General features: G+C 63.9%; 1 protein-coding gene across 15 annotated transcripts in view; it reads left to right on the forward strand.

Moving 5' to 3' along the window:
• Positions 1-18,870, forward strand: part of FBRSL1 (fibrosin like 1) — an 85,666-nt gene that overhangs the window by 39,940 nt on the left and 26,856 nt on the right. For 14 of the 15 annotated variants that reach the window (XR_007471885.1, XR_007471886.1, XM_049698521.1 and 11 more), the window contains one exon: positions 13,032-13,061. The exons of the other annotated variant lie outside the window; for it this stretch is intronic. Coding sequence is in view for 12 of the 14 variants with exons in the window: in XM_049698521.1 (XP_049554478.1) it covers positions 13,032-13,061 (30 nt within the window). In the remaining 2 variants the exon portion in view is untranslated. The remainder of the gene's footprint in view (positions 1-13,031; positions 13,062-18,870) is intronic. 15 annotated transcript variants of the gene reach the window in all.

Here is an 18,870-nt window from a genome sequence, read left to right on the forward strand (position 1 = left end):
GGGCAGGGGGGTCAGCACCGCCTCCTCGGCCAGTTGTGAGGGGTTCTGAACGAGGCATGTGGGTACATCCGTGGTTGTTATTCCCAGGGAAGCAGACCGTGATGTGTTCGCCTTGGGAGCCAGGGCCAGGAGGGGAGAGCGCCCAGGACAGCCGGACCGTTCTTTGTCGCTGACCTGGGTCGGTGGGTGTGGCACCAGGAAGGGAATGGCCCTCAGGGCCTCTGCTCAGCTTCCTGGGAGCGGGCACTGGGTGGGGGGCCTCTCTAGGCCGGGGGCAGCAGGGTCTTCCTAAGAGGGGTCTAGGCCCCAGATAGAGCAGGGACAGAGTGATAAATAAGAGAAGCAGGTGACCCGCACGGTGCTGTAGGCGTAGGTGGTGCAGGCACAGGGGTGCTGGTATGGGGGGTGGGTGCTAGCTTTACAGGGGGTGGTGGTGTAGACGGAGGAGCGGTCAAGGGCTCGGGATTTTCCCGGCACGAGCGGCCCCGAGTGGAGCCGTGCGCATCTGACAGGTCTGCCTGCCGGGGCTTCCCGTGGGCGCACTCTGGGCCCCTCTGTCTGTGGCCATCCTCTGCAGGCAGCCGGGTCCTTGGCCCCTGACTCTGCTGCCCCGCACAGAGGTCAGCCTGCCAGGGCGCGGGGTGTGTAGCAGGCAGGCCAGGGCAGCATGCCCTCCCCCTGAGGGCTCCAGCGTCGGGGCCCCTCCGGGGTCCTGGGGACCCGGCCTCCCGGCCAGGAAACCTCCTGCGGCCACCCTCTGTCCGGCCAGACGCTGGGGTGGGAGAAGGAGGCGTCCCGTGCTCCCCGGGGGTCCCTGGCCCAACCTCTTGGCCCTGAGCCCGCGTCGCTCCCTCCGCCCCACCGCTGTGTGCTGCTTGTCCTCTCAAGGAGCAGCGCCCCAGCGTGTGCTGCGGGGAGGCCGTCTGCGAGCCCCCACGGGTCACAGTCCGGTTGGGGTGGCACAGACCTGGGCGGCCACCTGCCTCTGGGAGCCCTTGGCCTCGGGGCGCGTGACCCGGCAGGACGGCTTGGCCCTCCGGTTGCATATTCTGGCTCCTGGCTCTGCTCTGTCAGGAACACGCTGGAGCCACCTCCGGGAAGGCCAAGTGTGGCCCCCAGTGTCGATCAGGGGAGGAGCAGGGATGGCAGAGCCAGAGGCCACTAGCCCCTGCCCGCCTGGAGGCTGCACTGCCAGTCCGAGGTCCTGCGAAGCCTTAGGGCTTGAGCGGCCCGCTGGGCAGGGCCTAGCAGGGTCTCAGGTCGGGAGAGGAGGTGAAGCCGCCGGGCTGGGTGCCACCCGGTGCCCCAGTCTTCTCATCTGTAAGACAGTGAAGCCCCGGGACCCGCCCCACAGGGCTGCGGGGAGAACCCGCGAGCCTGCCAGGCGCCTGCTGTTACTCTCTGCGTGCGGCGGGTCGCTGTCACACTCCACGTGTCTGCCGAGGGCACCACTGAGGCCTGTGGCCTCTGCGCCGCCCGCCCTGGGGGCACAGGATAGCGAGTCTTGGGGTCCCTTCCCTGGTGGGGAGATGGTGGGAGAAAGCAGGTACATCAGCGGCAGGTGCTTCCAGAGAGTGCTGGCTGCTGTGGAGGGCATCTGGGGCAACTGTGCCAGCAGTTAGGGGCAGCGTCCCAGGAAGAGCCAGCAGGGAAGTCGGGCCAAGGGCAAATGCAAGCTGGGGTGCAGGTGCGCCAGGGGCCCGAAAGGAGGAAGGGAGGGGCCCGCCAGCCCATGGCTTCAGCAAGGCTCGTCCCAGCTGCCCAAACACATCAGGCGTTGGCACTCCTCTGGGTGGGTGGCTCCATGGGAGCTCTGGGGAGTGGTCAGCAAGCCGGACTGGAGGCTGGGAGGCCCTCTGCTCGCTGGGGCCTGAAGCTTCAGGCTGGGTTGTCCGGGCCTCGGGTTTGACACGGGTGTGTCACCCTTGTGTATCTTGTGCTGTTATCTGAGCAAGGGTCGGATTTAGTGGCAAGAGAGCATTCATTCGTGAGAAAACCTCAAGTCTCCATGGCATTTTGCAACCATCTTTAAAAGGCTCCCCCCCACCCCCCATTATTTTATTTCAAACCGCAGCAGACCCACGAAGAGACATCAGCCCGCTGCAGAGGCAGGAGCTGAGATGCACGCACCAGCCCGCCCAGCGTTATGGAGCCGCTGACGGGAGAACACCCGCAGCTGGCCTTGCGGGGTCAGGCCTTCAGGGGGCCTTGGATCTGGGCCCCCCTTGGGCACTTAGCAGGCACTGCCAGGAGAAGCTACCCCGGACACCGTACCAGCCCCTGCCCTGCAGGCACCTCCATCCCGATGCCGAGCCCCTGGCCTCCGTACGGGGTCCCTCCCCTCCCCTGCTCTCCATGTGGAAGGCTCTGGGACATTCTAGAAACCACTGGCCCCCAGAGCTGTCTCGTCGTATCCCACTGCTTTGTGCACTCAGCTCTGGGCGTTCTGCCCCCATAGCTGGGCGGCAGGCTGCAGGTGGCCTCACCCACACTCCTGACTCCTGGGTGGGCGCAGACCCACCCTCTCCATGGCAGCTCGAGGCCCTCCACGGGGCTCTCCCTGTGGGATAGTGGGGCGGCTCGGGGCCCTCAGGGGGCCAAGGCAGCCCTGGGGCTGGCCTGGTGGCACGTGTGCCACTTTCCGTTGGTCGGCTCAGCCACGCCAGCCCAGGTCCGAGGGGAGGGGATGGGCCTCTGCCCTCGACGGGAGGGCGACCGAGAACATGGCCTGCTGCGGTGTGGCCCTGCCGCCTCAGGACGCCCCTCGCCAGGCCAGCGAGCTGCTTCTCACTCGTGTGTTTGTCATAGTTGCTAAGTAACCAGTTGCCCTGACTTAGTTGCTTAGGGCAGCAGCGCTCACCATGAGCGTTTCTGAGGGCGGGCATTCAGGGGCGCTTGGCTGCGGACCTCTCCAGAGCACAGCCTTCGGTGGGGGGGCGGGGGGGCGGTGAGGCCCAGCTCTGGGCAGCGTGGTCACTCTGCAGTGGGCTCTGGGAGGGCTCGTGGGGGCCACCACAGCCCCCTCCCCAGGTTCCTCCCCCGCCCCTCTGGACAGGCGGCAGCTTCTACCCCCGGCCCCACCCGTCCCGCCCCCTCGGCCTGCGGGGCGGCTGCAGAGGCGAGATGCGGCGGGCGCCCGCCCCTCCTGGCCCAGCCTGGGGTGCCAGCAGACCCTGAGCAATTCAGGCCCCTGGAGGCCCCGCCCCCCTCGCACGAGCCAAGGACTCTCGTCCAGTCTGGTCCTGTCCCTAGAGCCTGGACGCCGATGCTCTAGGGAACCCCTCAAGGCCACGGCCACATGTGCCAGGAGCCACGGCTGGAGGGACGGTCATTCTGGGGAGTGGGTGGGTGACAGGCAGGCCGCTGGGAGTGAAATTCAATTATGTGGAACAGGCGGGGCTGCCAGGACCCAGAAGGTTAGGAATTAATGTTAACACCGTTCTGGTTAAGACTTTTTGTGTTGATAAATAATTCATAAGGCAGTTAGCGCTTTGAGTCTGACAACAGGAGAATATATTAATACAGTCGACTCCAAAAAGGTCAGCAGCGGGCGGCAGGGGCCATCTTTTATTCATTCCTGACATGGGATCGTTCATTATTCCAGCCCAGTGAGGGCTGCGGGGAGAGCCGCTGATGAGAAAGGGAGAGCACGTTTGGTGTGACCCAGCGTCCTAGGCGTGGAGGAAGGATGGACCCAGCAGGCCCCAGCGAGGCCCCTGAGGCGAGCCGAAGGCTGCAGCGAGGCCCCGCCTGCTCCCCCGCAGCTCGGGCGGGCAGTGGGTCCTAGAGCGGTGACTGCTGGCCGTCCCCAAGTATTTGTGGCGCCCTCGCTGTGGGCCAGGTACCACTCCAGGCCCCAAGGTCAGAGGATTGAAGAGAACCCAGAAATCCCCGCTCTCGTGGAGGCCATGGAGGGGGGGGCAGATGGGAAAGAGGGGAAGCAAGTCAGAGGAGTGTCGTGTCAGCAAAATTGCACGGAGCGGATGAAGCAGGAAGGGGAGAGGATGTGGAGGGTGCCCTGAGGCTCGGGGTGCAAGGGTGCCATCCGAGGAGAGGCTCGGAGGAGGGGCCCGGCCTCTCCGGGTACCTGTGGCATTGGCGCTCCTAAGGGGAACGGAGTGCGTGGGACCCTAGCCATCACGTGAGCATTTGTGTGTCAGTGTGTGTGTGCTTGGGCATGTGTGCAAGTACGTGTACAGGTGTGTGCGTGTACACAACAACGTGAGTACACGTGTGTACGTGCAGGTATAATTGCAGTCGCAGTGTGGCCGGCCAGTGGCGGGGGGATGTCAGGGGAGCTGGTGGCCCGGGAGGCCTGTGGAGATTTGGGGACGTCACGTTTGCCCCGGGAATGAGGCGGATGTCACTCTTGGCTCTCAGCGGTGATGCGGCTGCTGCTGTGTTGCCAGGAGCTGCTGGTGGGGACAGATGAGGCATAGAGCGGAGGATGGGGGCTGCAGGGATAGACACGTTTGGCCCGTCTGGGGGCAGCAGATTTGCTAATCGGCTGGCAGAGCCTGCGCGGAGGGCTCAGGGAGGGCTCCCCGGAAGGACGGGGCTGCCCTCCGCGCCCCCTGTCCCCGCATCCTGTGTCGCCCCTCACGGTGGGACCACATAACCCCAGCACAGAATTAGAAAGCAGAGAGTTCGGCCCTTGGTGAAACTGATGGGAAGAGAAGTTGCTGGGGGAAAATGACTCGTTCGTGATGTGAGTGCCAGGCCTGAGTCCTGGCGCGGATGCGCAGAGCAGAGGCCATGGGGCGCTTGCAGTGCGTCCTCATCGCTCTTGGAAAAGTTACCCACAAGGAGATGCCCCAGTTCTCCTTGGTATCTGTGGGAGCTGCACCGGGAGAAAATGAAAAGTAACTTTGTGTTTTTCGTAACAGGGTCAAGGCTCTGGTGATACTGAGCAGGCTGTCAGCTTTGTGAACATTCCAGAATTATGTGAGGTGCTAGGCAATGCTGTGGGTACGGCCCCCAGCACAGGCAGAGCCCCACTCTGTGTGACACCCAAAGCGCCCTCTGGATACCGACCCTCGAGACCCGTGAGGGGAGGAGGAGGGCGGGAGCGGCCTGTTGTCAGGGCCTAAGTCATCCAAATGCTCATTCGTTCATTCCCTGCCCGTGCTGTCTGGGGTCTGTGTGTACCCCACGAGTCATTCATTCATTCGTTCCCTGCCCCCTGCTGTCCAGGGTCTGTGTGTACCCCCCGAGTCATTCATTGGTTCACTCCCTGCCCGTGCTGTCTGGGGTCTGTGTGTACCCCACGAGTCATTCATTGGTTCACTCCCTGCCCGTGCTGTCTGGGGTCTGTGTGTACCCCCCGAGTCATTCATTCATTCCCTCCCTACCCCCTGCTGTCCGGGGTCTGTGTGTACCCCACGAGTCATTCATTCATTCGTTCCCTGCCCCCTGCTGTCCGGGGTCTGTGTGTACCCCACGAGTCATTCATTCATTCACTCCCTACCCCCTGCTGTCCGGGGTCTGTGTGTACCCCACGAGTCATTCATTCATTCGTTCCCTGCCCCTGCTGTCCGGGGTCTGTGTGTACCCCCCGAGTCATTCAGTCAGTCACTCATTCCCTGCCCGCGCTAGACTGCAGGAATGAGATCTTTGTACTTTTTTTTTTTTTTTTTTGGCCTTGCCGCGTGGCATGTGAGATCTTATTTCCCCGACCAGGGATTGAACCCGTACCCCCTGCATTGGGAGCGGGGTGTCTTAACTACTGGACCACCAGGGAAGTCCCAGAATGAGATCTTTGTTCTCAGGGAACTTGGGTTTCACTGGAAGGAGGCTGATGATAAACAAATGAGCAACTAACTGAAGATGGCTGCAGGGCGAGGTCAGGACTGCATAGGCAGCTGTGGAGAACTGCACCCAAGCCCAGCTCAGGAAAGGGTGGGGAAGGCCAGCCTGGCAGGGGAATGGGGGGCGGGGCAGCAGGCCAGTTGCACAGGCCAGGCGTGGGAAGGCCTGGAATTCTGTTCCAGGTCCTCCTGAGGTTGGCGGGTTGGGAGGGGCGGCTTTTGCTGTGCCCGCCTCCCCTCTCACTGGGCACCGGCTCCACCCCAGACTCTCCCCACTGAAGACAGACCACACGCTGGCCGCTCGGAAGCCGCGGCGTCCACAGCGACAGCTCAGACTTGGGGCCTGGGATGAAGCCGGGCTGCCAGCAAGACCCGCACCGTGTCCCCGGAGGCTTCCCTCAGAGGCAGCTCTCAGCCGCGTCTGAAAGTGCAGGAGGGGCCCCAGCCCCCCACCCCGCTGGCTCTCAGGCCCCGCGAAGCCCTCGGCCAGGCTGCAGGGCCATCTCTTCTCAGCCAGGCTTGGCGGCGCTGTGGCCCCCAGAGCTCCACCCACTGCCACCTCTGGCTCCGGCTCCCGGCCGGCGAGGCACAGGCGCTCAGGCAGAAGCGGGGAAAGGGGAACGGGCTGCGGGGCTCAGTCCTCCCGGCCCGGAGGGGCCTGGGGCAGGCAGGTGGGCCGTGTGGGCTGAGCACCTGGCCCAGGCGGACTCGGGCCCCTCTGTCCCCTCTGCACCCCATGACGGATGGCGTCCCCACAGCGCATCCCTGCTCGGTGGTCTCCCCACCTTCTCTCTGCTCACAGAGGCAGTCCAGGCTCAGGCTGTTAGGATGCAGTAACTTAATTGCTCGTTAATTGAGTAATTAGTGCTTTGTTTTGCTTTAAAGCCTAAACACTCAGAAAAAGTGACTTAGCTGAGTAAACAAGAATGGGATTTTCAGGATCCACCATCCAGGCATCATGCCTAGTTAATCAGGGCCGACTGTGACTTCCTGGGCCGAGGGGGCCAGGGGCTCTTTGAGGGACAATACTGGGACCTCAGTCCAGTCTTGGCCACCACGAGGGAGTCGCTGGCGTGGGGCCCTGACGATATGGGCCAGGTTAAGACTGTGGGTTCCGGAGCCCTGCTCACCCACCCTCCAGCCATGCCCTAGGAGGACTCCCAACCGCTCTGCCTCAGTTTCCCCGTCCATAAGCAGGTAGATCTGTGGCGGGGCCTAGTGAAGTGTGTGGAAGCAAGCCCAGTGAGCAAACACAGCATCAGCCCCGTGCCCTGTGGTTTTCTGGGCCTCTGCCTCTCTTCTGCCCCCACTCCTGCCAGCCCTGCGGTCCCAGGGCTTGCCTGGGGTTCTAGGGCAGGTGGACAGTGGCACAGGGCCATTTGGGGCCCGGACCCAGCTCACAGCCCCTGCTCAGTGGCCATGTGGCCGCAAATAAATCCCTTTAACCTTTGAGCCTCTGCTTTCTCGTCTGTGAAGTGGGCTTATGCCAGGGTGAGCACTGGTGGCTGCGGCCGCCCTTGAAAGGAGGGCGGTACCAGCCTTCCCCAGCCGTGTGCCCAACTCCCGGCACTGCAGAGCCAGCCACCCGACAACCCCATGGGCACCCCATTCCGCAGATGAGACAGCAGAGGCCCCAGCACTGCCCTCCTGGCACCCCCGCCCCCGAGGGCCCCCAGGGTCTACTTCTGACAGGGAGGGGGTGCCTGGCTGAAACCCTCAGCCGGTGCTCCTTTACATGTTGGAGGTGCGCATACAAGGATGAGAAGTGGCCTTGCCACTGCAGAGCGTAACCGAACAGCGCCGCCTCTTCCCAGGCTGCCCGCGGCCCAGCAGGGCTCACAGCGCCTCACCTGGCTCTGTATTTTCGCTGAGTCGCTCAATTGGCATGTGTTCTACATCCCCATAGGGCGTTTGCAGCAGAAGCGAAGGTGACGCTTCCGCCCGGGCTGGGGTCCCTCTGCTCCCCAGGCAGTGACGCCCCTCTCTCCTCCCCCAGTTCTTCCAAAGCGGCTCCAAAAAGCAGAGTGTTTAATAAGCTGGAGCTGATGTGGGGCCACGGGCGGGCGCCCCGAGCGCAGGCACGGACCGTCCACACAGCCACCGCTCCCGGGCCCGCGTGGCCCCACGGCAGGTCGCCTGACTGTTGAGGTGCCACACCCTAGTGGGACAGCTGGCGGGACACGCTAGGGTAGAGCAGCCCTGGACAGGGTGCCAGGTGCTCACGTGTGAGATGCCTCGGAGCACGACTCCCGTGTCCTGGCGCTCAGGCGTGCAAAAGGCACACATGAGCCGCGAGAACATGCCCAGCGAGCGCTGCCCACGCCGAGGACTGTGCCACCGGGGCTTCCCCGGGCGTCCCCTGGCACACCTCCGGCCACGTGGCTACGACCCAGGGCAGGGCTCAGCACCGGCTGCCCAGCAGCTCAGACCTTCCTCGCTGCCACGCTCAGGTGGCCTGAACAGAACGTCCTGTCACCTTCCACTCACGCACAGACCGCGGACCCTGCGTACTTTTTCAGTTTGCAGCTGCTCCGGCCTTTGCAGGTGACGGTGCCCACTGGGAGCCCGGCCCAGGCCGGGGGGAGGGGCCGGCCCTCCTTGGCCCCCAGCAGCTCTGCAGTCAGGGCCTGCTGCTGGGCAGGGGCCGGCCCACCCCCGCCTCCAAGCGCCAGGCCACACTGACCCTGAGCCTGCTGGACCCCTGGATGGAGGGGGGGCCGCCTGAGTGAGAAGAAGGGCCGGGGCGGTTTCACACCCTCCTTCCAGCAGCCCCCCGGCCGCCCCTCGACCTGTGTCTCCATTGCACAGTGGAGACTCCGCAGCGATCAGGAGGGACACCCCCGCCCCCATGGGTGACTTTGGCCCAGCCCTGGGTGCTGGAACGTCTGCTGGGGGCACAGGCTCAGCAGCAGGGCTCCCTGCCCAGGAATTTTTCATGCCTTTGTTTGGGGAGTGGGAGAGGCAGCCTTCCTCAGCGCTGCTGTGACGCAGCGGTAATTAACGTTCGCTCTGAGAGCAGAACAAGGCCCGTCTCTGCGGCTGCTGAACAGCCGTGTCAATTTGTGGAGGCCCGTGAGCCGCCCTCGCCCCAAGCCAGTAGCTGCCCAGGTTTCTGGAAGGGTCTCGGTGACGGAGGCCAAGCTCTCCAGACCTGCTGTGCAGGTGCCCCCAGGGAAGCAGGCACTGTCCGGCGACAGTGTCTGTGCCCAGGCCCGTGGATGGCTCAGGTGCCTCCAAGGGCTGGTCGGGTGACATGGAGGAAGGGGCCGGGGCACATCACGGTGACGGCGAAGGTGACAGTGCTGATGATGAAGATGACGGTGACGATGGGGGTGACACTGAGGAAGGTGGAGATGACGACGACAGCGGCTCACACTTATGAAGCCCAGACTGCCAACCAGCTGCTGCTCTGAGCTCTCCACCCACACTGACTAATTTAACCCCAAGCCACCGCAGCACGGAGGCCCCCCGTCTCAGCAGACGAAGAACTGAGGCTCAGAGAGGTGAAACGAGCAGCCACCATCACCGAGAGTGAAGGCAGGGGAGCCCCGGGCTCCAGGACCCACCGGGGGGCTCTGTCCCCAGCATGCGATGAGGGCCAGCACTCAGGCCCTGGACGCCAGGAGAGGCGGGGCGGGGGCCCAGCGGAGCCCTGCCTGGCACTGGGTGGGGCTGTGTGTGGGCACGTGGCTCCGCATTCCCAGTAAGACGCAGGGTCTCATGAGAAATCTCCAGATTTTTAAATATTGGCAGCGAATTTTTTTTTCTTTTTTTTTTTTTTTGGGGGGGGTACGCGGGCCTCTCACTGTTGTGGCCTCTCCCGTTGTGGAGCACAGGCTCCGGACGCGCAGGCTCAGCGGCCATGGCTCACGGGCCCAGCCGCTCCACGGCATGTGGAATCTTCCCGGACCGGGGCACGAACCCGCGTCCCCTGCATCGGCAGGCGGACTCTCAACCACTGCGCCAACTGGGAAGCCAGCAGCGAATTTTTTTTTGAAAATTAGGCCAGTTAGGCCAAACAAAGCCTCATCCAGCTCATGGCTTCTCACGCTGTGTCTCAAGGCCATGTCCACCCATGGATGGGTCCCTCGTCACATCACGTCCGTGAACGTGGGCGACACGCAGTTAAGCCTTGGGCATCCCCACGTCACATCTATTAGCGTGAGTGACACGGTGGCCTGGGACGTGGAAGAGCTGAGCTTTGGGGCTTTGGGATGCGGGACCCTGAGCTCACATCTGCCTCTGACCTACACGGGGTGGTCTTGAGCTCCCAGCGGGGTGCCTCTCCCCAGCCACTCATTAGAGTCACCTGGCCCAGGCTTCAGGCTGACGGGGTCTGAGGTCCCTTGGGTGAGCTGAGGCGCACTCAGGACTGTAACCCTCTGGGCTGACTGAAGGAGGGGCAGAGGGGCTGGTCCTGGATGAGTAGTCCTACTGGTTCATTGTTTGCTGGCTCGACCAGGCTGGGCGGAACTGGTAGGCAAGTAGAGGGGCGTGCTGCCTCCGGAGCGGGATTGGAGCCGGGGGCGAGCAGGGAAGGGTACAGTTGATACTGGGCTCGCATCTGGGCCAAGCAGTGCTGCCTTTCTGGTCAGCAGCCGTCAGGGTCAGGCAAGAGCTGGTACTTCCAGGGCCCAGAGACGCCTCCCTGAAACGCTCAGGTTTGGGCCTTCAGCCATTCCAAAGGGGAAACGCTCATTCTTGGCCTAGTTGGAAGACAATAATAATATTGAGTGATGGTGGTGGTGATGGTGGTGGTGACAGTGATGATGGTGGTGGTAGTGGCGGTGGTGGTGAAAATACAACCACACGGTGTATCATGATGAGTACATACCCAGCACTGTCCCAGTGCTTTGCCCGTATTCACTCATATAAGCTGCACAACAATCCTGTAGGTGGGCTGTTGGCTCTGCTTTACAGAAGCGTAACTGAGGCACAGAGAGGTCATGGTACTTGCCCAGGGCTGCACAGCGTAGGTGGCAGCACAGCGTCAGAGCAGGCGTCTGCTCCAGAGCCCATGTCTTGGGCTCCCACCATACCCAGCACATCCCTTGGGGCCTAGGGGCTGTCCCCTGCTCTGTGGACTCCCCGCCTGGACCCGCACCCACACCAGGATGACGCCCTCCAGGACCCGCCCAGCCCAGCGCAGCCCCGTGAAGGTCGCCCCACTCAGGCAGCTCCCACAAGACAGATGGGGCTCTTTTTCTCTCTTTGTCCTGATTAATTGCCTCATTCAATTCCGACTGTATTGCAGTTAAACGTTAATTCAGTGGGACTTAATAACGTGAATTCATTTGCAGTGCAGCCTGTGCTGCCTGAAAACGGTGAGCTCTTTGGTTAATTATAGGCTCCGACTCGCTGGAAAGCACCCTCACCCCCTCCTCGACGTCAGATCATTTAGCTGTCACCAGTGGCACCGTCCGAAAGCGCAGAAAGGATGGAACCGGGCCTGGGGTGGAGCAGGGCCAGGCCTAGGGGTGCTTCCAGGCTGCCCAAGGGACAGGTGCGCTGCGCCCAAGGCCTGGCCCCCTGACGGTTTGATGGGATTGCAGTTTCCACCTCAAGGGCTAGTTAGGCATAAAGAGGCCTGATTGGGGGTGTCTGGCAGCTCAGCTAATTCTGCAGCATCAGAGGGGTTCCTGTCCCCCACAGCCCCCCTCCAGGCCGCGCTCCCACAGGCCACGAGCCCCCAGTCCCCCCACCCCTCCCTGCTGGCACAGAGAGCGTCCGGAAGTGCCGGTCATGTGGCCGCACGACAAAGCTCAGTCCAAGCTCGCTGCGCAGTGAAGCTTTGCACGTTCTGGCCACTCGCCTTTCCAGCCTCATCTCCCACCTCCCCTTCTCGCCTTCCTGCTCTGTCTCTGGGTTTCAGCCACCCTGCTAGAGCCAGCCAGCCATGAGGGGTGGACCTGGCCTCTCACCGTGGTTGTACGGCCAGGAGACTGGGCCCGTGGTCCCTTCTGCCATTTGTGAAGGGACACGCGCCCTGGAGGTCTTGGGCCAGCCTGCAGGGTGCAGTGCGAGGTTGGGGGCCAGAGGGTCCACGGGGCTGCTGTCAGCCTCAGGAAGATCCCCCTGTCCCCAGGGTCACTCTCCACCTGCTAAAGCAGAGGCAGGCCGCCACACTCGGTGAACTCTGTCATTGGACCCGCCCCGGCCCTCGCCCCAGGGCGCGGAGGGCGTGTGCGATCGCAGAACGGGTCTGGTGGAGGGCCCCACGAAACAGCACGTGTCTGTGGAGCACGTCCTCATGTCTGCCTGGGGCCCATCACCCTCCTGTGCGGCCCGGGGAGATTTATTTTCAGCAGCGTAATTCACTTGACATAAACGTGTCACAATTACAGTTGCTGGGAAGAGATTCTTTATGGTTTATATTCTTTTAGGGGGAAAATTGCTGTGGTTTCTTTTTAAAGCTCTGCTCACTGAAAATGGAAAACAAGGATTTGTTTGCACGATTTTCACAATCTTCCCTTAACCAGCTGCGCTACAACGTGGAGCGGATTCTGCTGGGGCACCTGCAGGGAGGGCAGGGGGAGCAGGTGGCCCCCACCCCGCCAGGCAGCACCTGCAGCACAGGCTGTCCTGACTGCTCGTCTTCCACGGGTCCCAGCCCTCACTGCCCCCCGCCCTCCCTGCGGCCCCTTCAGGCCACCCGAGGCTGGGCCTCTCTGTCTCCCTGCCCAGACGGTGCCCAGAGTCCCTCCCCTGAGCCCTGGTCCTTCGGCCTCGTAAGCAGCCAGGGGCCCCTCGCATCTCACCGTGGCACCCCCGCTGCCTGGAGAGCTCAGCACCTGGGAGGGAGCCTGAGGGGGCGGGGGGCTGCTCCACGTGTTTCCTGGGGTTACCGGGTAGCTCGGGCCTGCTGCAGCGTGCCGGTGCTGGCCTGCATCTGCCCGGTCACGTGCACTCCTTGTCTCACCTCTGCCTCGCCTACCCCACAACCAGCCCCCTTCCCAGGTCCTCGATGGAGCCCCCACCCAGGGCTTGCCTAGGCCCCCAGATCCCTCCCGGCTCCCGGTGCCTGGGCCCCTGGTCCTGCTGGCTGGGGACACCCCCATCCCAGACCTGAGGCCCCGAGTCGGGGCGTGGGGCGGCCAGAGCCGCCTCCTTTGGCCCTCCCCCCCAGCCCAGGCCCCTCCCACACTCTCACCTTCTCAGCCCCTAGCACCTGACCCGCCTGTGGGGCGCTGACTCACCTCTCTCTCTCTCTTCCCCCCACTGCAGTGCGACAGCGAGAGCGACGGGGATGACAAGGTAAGCCTTCCACCCCCTCACCTGCCCCTCCTGCTGACCTGGACCCCAGCAGGCAGGGCCCTGGACACCAGGCAGAAAGGTCGTGGTTCTCCTGTGGGGTGTGCGGGTGACTGTCGCCTCCCTGACCTGGCTGAGGACCAGATGCGGTAGACATCCACGCTGGGACCTGGGACACTGCCCGGGCCCCTTGGGACTGCAGGACCGGGCCTCAGCTCCTGGCCTGTCAGCAGCTGTCTCAGTCCAGGGTTCCCTGGGATGGGGGAGCCATGGGCAGAGCGGGGGCCACACTCTGTTGCGTTTCCATGCTGGGGGCCGTAAATATCACCCCAAAACAGAGACTTCCGCTAATAGCAACAGCGCCTGGCCCCTCGCAATTCCCTCCTACCCCCCGCTTTTCAGGAACAATGAAGTTTCTACTAACTCGGGATTTATGCAGTGAGAGAGTTAGCACAGGGACAGCCGAGGGGCCTCCCGGAGGTGCCGGCATCCTTCTGCGTTCCTTTCCGCAGCTCCTGCCTTGGCCCTTGGGGTGCAGGAGACCTTGGTCCTGGCCATCTGCAGGGCCCTGTGTGTCCTGGGGGAAGGGGAGGAGCTCTTGGCTCAGCAGTTACTTGCAGAGCACCTACTGTGTGCTGAGCTCTGTGTGGGCAGGGATGCAGCTGGGCGCGCCACTCGGGACTGGCTCTCAGGGGCAGCGCCCAGCAGCAGCAGGCACAGGCGTGAGACCCAGCGGGTGCAGGCGCCTGGCACTCACCGCCCCAAAGCCCTGTGGGGCAGGGACTGTCGCCATCTGATGTAGAAGTGGAGACCGAGGCACAGAGAGGGTAAGGAACCTGCCTGAGGTCACACAGCTGGAACCCGGGCAGGCTGGGCACGCCGTTCTTGGTGAACGAGCTAGCAGCCCACCTGAAGGGCCTTCGGTGGTGAGACGGCAGGAGGTGGCCGCACCGCCGTGGTGGAGCCCCTCGTCCTCGGGGTGGGGCCCCCCGGGGGTGGCGCTGGGCACCAAGGAGGACAAGTGTCCAGGCAGCGGGGCCAGTGTGCATGAGGGCTCTTCGTGTGAGGCAGATGGAAGGGCAGCTGAATACCAACTGGCGTCTAGGCAAGTTTCTGTGAACTGGAACGTGGTCCCGTCGGGGGGGTCTGTGCGGTGTGAGAGCCTCAGTTGCTGCCTCTGTGGTGTGTCCTGAGCTGCGTGGGCAGGAGCTGTGGACGGACAGACGGCCAGCCCCCCTCGTACAGGCTTCACGCTCAAGCACAGAGCAGCCTATGAGCACATGAGCAAGTGTGGAAAGAACCCAGGCCGGCTAGCAGGGTGCTCAGGGTCAGGGCAGGCCTGCAGCGGATGCCTGGGGTCCGGATGCCCAGCCTCATGAGGTAGGGCACGGGTCTGGGCTGGGCGAGCGTTCATCCCACGGGCCGGGAGGGGGCAGGAGTCGCGCGGCGAATGGAGGAGGAACAGGTGTGGGCGGCTGAGGCTGGGGGTGCGCCGCCCAAGGCGAGGGGCCCAGAAGCTCTGTGTGGAGTCCTTGCTGCGGTCTAGACCATCCGGGGAAGGTGGCCAGAGGGCAGGGCAGCTAGGAAGTGTCTGTGGTCCCGAGTGCTGCCCCTCAGCCGTCCTGTGAGTGGACAGGGTGTCGGGCCGCCGGTGGGCACTGGGACAGGTGCCGCGTTTCCGCAGGAGCTCTCGCTCCTGATGGGTTTTTTTAATATATAAATTTATGTGTTTATTTTGGCTGCGTTGGGTCTTCGCTGCGGTGCGCGGGCTTCGCATTGCGGTGGCTCCTCTTGTTGCGGAGCACGGGCTCTAGACGCACGGGCTTCAGTAGTTGTGGCTCGCGGGCTCAGTAGTTGTGGTTCGTGGACTCTAGAGCGCAGGCCTCAGTAGTTGTGGCTCGCGGGCCTAGTTGCTCCACGGCATGTGGGAATCTTCCCAGGCCAGGGCTCGAATCCGTGTCCCCTGCCTTGGCAGGCGGATTCTTAACCACTGCGCCACCAGGGAAGCCCCACTCCTGATGTCTTTAATGTATTAGATCGCAGCACCTGGGAAAGTGCTGCGCTGGGCCATCACCTTCAGCACCTCCTTTAATTGCAGATCTGCAGGAAACGCTCTCTGAGGCCACGGGCTGCTTTGAGGGGGTGTGGGGAGGGGCTTCTGAGACCCTGAGGCAGCTGACTGCTCTGTCCAGGGGCCCCTTGGTCAGCGCTGGGTCTGGCATGTTTCACCCTCCACCCCTCGGTCCACCCCTCCTGCCAGAGCGAGGACCCTGGAGTGGAGACCAGGCGCTGGAAGGGGCCGAGCCAGGGCACAGCCCCACGTGGCAGCTCCGACCAGGCACGCCGAGAACTTCCGCCCAGGGCCGTCAACCCCGGGCACCGAGGCCAGCAGGCTGTGACCGAGGGCTAGCCGGAGGCCGTGGCTTTGGCCTCCTCTGCATTCACGCCCACCCGCGCCCTGGCCGTGGCCCCGAGCTCAGCCTGGCCGAGGGCTGATGGGCACAGCAGGCGCGGTCACCGGGGGTGGCCCGGGAGCTCGCTCTGGTCGGGTCTGGGGTGGGGTCTGGAACCAGCAGTTCCTCCTGACGATTCCCCGTGCAGCGTGAGGGAAGAGCCCCACTCGGAGGGTCTTTGGGAAGGCCAGGGTCCGAGTTGCGGAGGCCTCTGCTGGGAGAGACGGGGTTCTGCGCCAGGGCTGACCCCGTGGCACTCTCACCGGGCCTCGGCGGCCAGGGCTCCCCAGGAGGAGGGGCAGAGCCCAGTCTTCCCCGTGGTGACTGGCGCCCGGCGTGGCCATGGCGGTGGGCCCCCAGTGGGCTGCACAGGCGATATGGGCATGTGACCACCCCTGGCTCCGTCGCGGGCAGGCCTTAGTGGGGCCCAGGCAGGGGGAGGGAGAGAGAAGCCTCCCACTGTCGCCACCTGCTCCGTGAGTGATGGGGTGCCTCTGCTGGGCTATGGTGAGCTCTGAGCTAGCACCGGGTGACTGGGCCTGCCACTTGTGGGGCGATGGGCCCGCTGAAGTGGGCGGAGCCGGGCCGTGCTGCAGAGAGCCTCTCAGCTGATGAGCCAGGGAAAGGTACAGGATTCCTCCCCGGTCACCCGAGTCTGCCTTCTCCATGAGCACATGGGGCTTCTGGGACACTAGGGTGTGTTCCAGACAGCTGGAGATGCAGGCCAGAGGCCAGGCCGAGATTCCATGCAGCGGACCATGGTGCCTCTCGGAGAAGGGGGCCTGGACGGAGCCCAAGAGCTGCCTGGTGGTGGGGAGGTCTTGGGGCTTCCCAGAGCTGCCCCCTGGGATAGGGGCCCCCGCTAGGGCCCCAGGGCTGTTCACCAGCCAGCATGGACAAATCTTGGTATTTCTGCCGCCGGGACGGGGATGTGTGTGATCAGCACTGGCTGGGCTGTTGTGACTCGCCAGGCCCTGCGTGGCTGCCTGGGCTGTAGGTCTGGAGGCTGCAGCTGCCCTCACCCTGCCCTCACCAGCTCTCCTCTGGGCGTGGCACAGTTTCCTTGCTCGCCAGCTCACATCTCTGCCCTTACAGAAGGATGCAGAGACCTCTGTTGCCTACGCGATAAACTCCCTACCTCTGTCCTGGCTTTCAAGGTGCACACACCAACTGTCTACCACATGGCCCCGTGTCAGGGAGGAAGCTGTAATGGAACTGGACTAGAGAAGGAGTTTGCATTTCTCACCTAAAGGCCCGGATGTGGACCCTCCCGGCTGGCATGGCCTGTCTGTGGTCATCAGGCTTCTCTGTCTTTCTGCTTGGCCATTCTTGGCATATGGCTTCCTTCCTCATAGCCACCTCTTAATCCACAGAAGCAGCTGTAGCACCAGCCATCTTATCTGCATTCCCCTTTCCCACATCATTGATCTTACAACCTGACTGATCGCCTCCTGCGTGGTGAGGCAGGGATGATGTTGATGTAAAATGTCCAGTGGGGCCGAAGCAGAAGGAGGGAGGGAGGGAGGGAGAGAGTGGCTGAGCTCAGAGAGGCCACACTGTAAAAAGTCATGGCAAGAAATTCAGCTTTTGATCCAAGTGTGGTGGGGAGCCACCTTCCTGGGAGGTCCCTGACACACAGCCTCGCCCTGGCAGTGCTCCCCAGGGACACGAATACACCAAGGGTATCACCTGCGGTCCAGACCTCTCTGTTTCCTCCATGGCAGTGACACCCGGTTACTCGAGGCTGTTTGGGTCTGAGTTGGGGTGGTGGGTTTGGAGAGACCTTTGGAGTTCCTTCTGTCCTTTACCCGAGCTGGGTTTCTGGGCAATGAGTAACTTCCTCTGGGCCCGTCCAAAAGCAGGCGCAGGTCAGAGGGCCAGGGTGGACACTTGCCTGGGACTTCGGCCAAAGTTACCATCCCCCGCCTTCCCCACCCCCTAGGGCGGGGAGAGCAGAGAGAGGCGTCCGCCCTCTGCTGCACTCCGGGGCAGAGCCCTGCCTTTCGGAGGCCGCGAGAGCACAGGTGGCAAGGAAAACACCGTCCGCTGACAGCAGTGCCCTGGCCTCCCCTGGAGCCTGGCCGCGAACAGGCTGAACGAAGCTGGGACAAGCTTGACTTGTCACACTTCTTGGTGCACAGCAGACTGGAAGCAGCGGTCAGAAGGCCCCCGGGCTGCGGAGACGCAGCTGGGTGTGCAGGTGGGGCGGGAGAGTGAGGGCGGAGCCCCGTGCGCGGGGTCTGTGGGCACTAACTCCACACCCGTGCTGGGCGCTGGGGATGGCGTGCCAGGCAGGCAGCCCCAAGGAGGCCTCCTCCTGGGCAGGGCGGCGGGAAGACCAGGGCTCCGTGTCTCCTGGCCGGTTTGCGCCCCCGCGCCCGCCAGCATCTGAGGTCAGGGTCTGAGAGCAGCTGCACCTCCAGGGCCTACAGCTGCCCCTCCTGCCCTGCTTGCCTCCCCGGCCCCGGGCTCCTGCCGGCCCACCCGCCCCTTGCCCACCGGCCTCGGGCTCTGCCTCTTGGCTCGAGGTGCGGACATGCTGAGGACAGTGTGCCTCCCAGACACGGACAGCCGGAAACCCGTGAGGCCTCTCCAACCAGCCCAGCCCCGGAGGGTGACGCTCAGACTTAGGGACAGACAGACAGATGGAAAACCTCTCCGCCGCCTCCCCTTCTGCGGGACCAGGCCCTGCCCCGGGGGCAGCCCACGCCCGGGATGCAGGCCCCCCGCCCCCTGAGACGCTCCCCTCGCCACAGAACCCCTACATGCTTCCCCACGCCCCACCCCGGCCCTGCTCTGGGCGCTCAGTGCTGGCGGGGAAGGCGGCCTGAGCTGCCAGGAGGCTCCGGAGCCGGGCGGCCAGATGGCTGCGGTTGGTGTCTAACTGTTGTTTTATTGGAAAAATACGGGGTGAAAAATTGTGTGGGGCTCGTCAGGCAGCCTGCTGGTCCGGGCCGGCTGCCGTCTGCCTGAGCAGCCCGGCCAGCACCCAGCCCTCTCTTGAGGGGTGTCTGTCTGGCCTGCCCGCCAGGCTCGCCCCTCCAGCCCTCCAGGACGTGCTCCCCGCGCTGGGCTGCGGGAACGGGCAGGGCCGGGGATGGGGCCGTCAGGTGGCTGGCCGGAGGGCCGGGTGTCCTCCGAGGGCAGCCCTGCAGCCCCGAGCCTCGCTCTTCTCTAGTTAAGCGTTGCGAACGGGGGTTGTGGCGGTGCCTGTGGCCCGGGGGGGAGGCTGGGGCTTGGGGGGTCGGCGCTTGCTGCTGAGATGGCCGGGCAGGCGTCCACCCCCCAGGCCCCGGGTCCGCCTCGCTGCTCGGGGCCCTCAGTCTGCAGTGAGCACGGACGCTGGTCCAGGCGCTGAC

The sequence above is a fragment of the Orcinus orca genome, chromosome 15 (genome assembly GCF_937001465.1).
Source record: "Orcinus orca chromosome 15, mOrcOrc1.1, whole genome shotgun sequence".
NCBI classification, from domain to species: Eukaryota; Metazoa; Chordata; class Mammalia; order Artiodactyla; family Delphinidae; genus Orcinus; species Orcinus orca.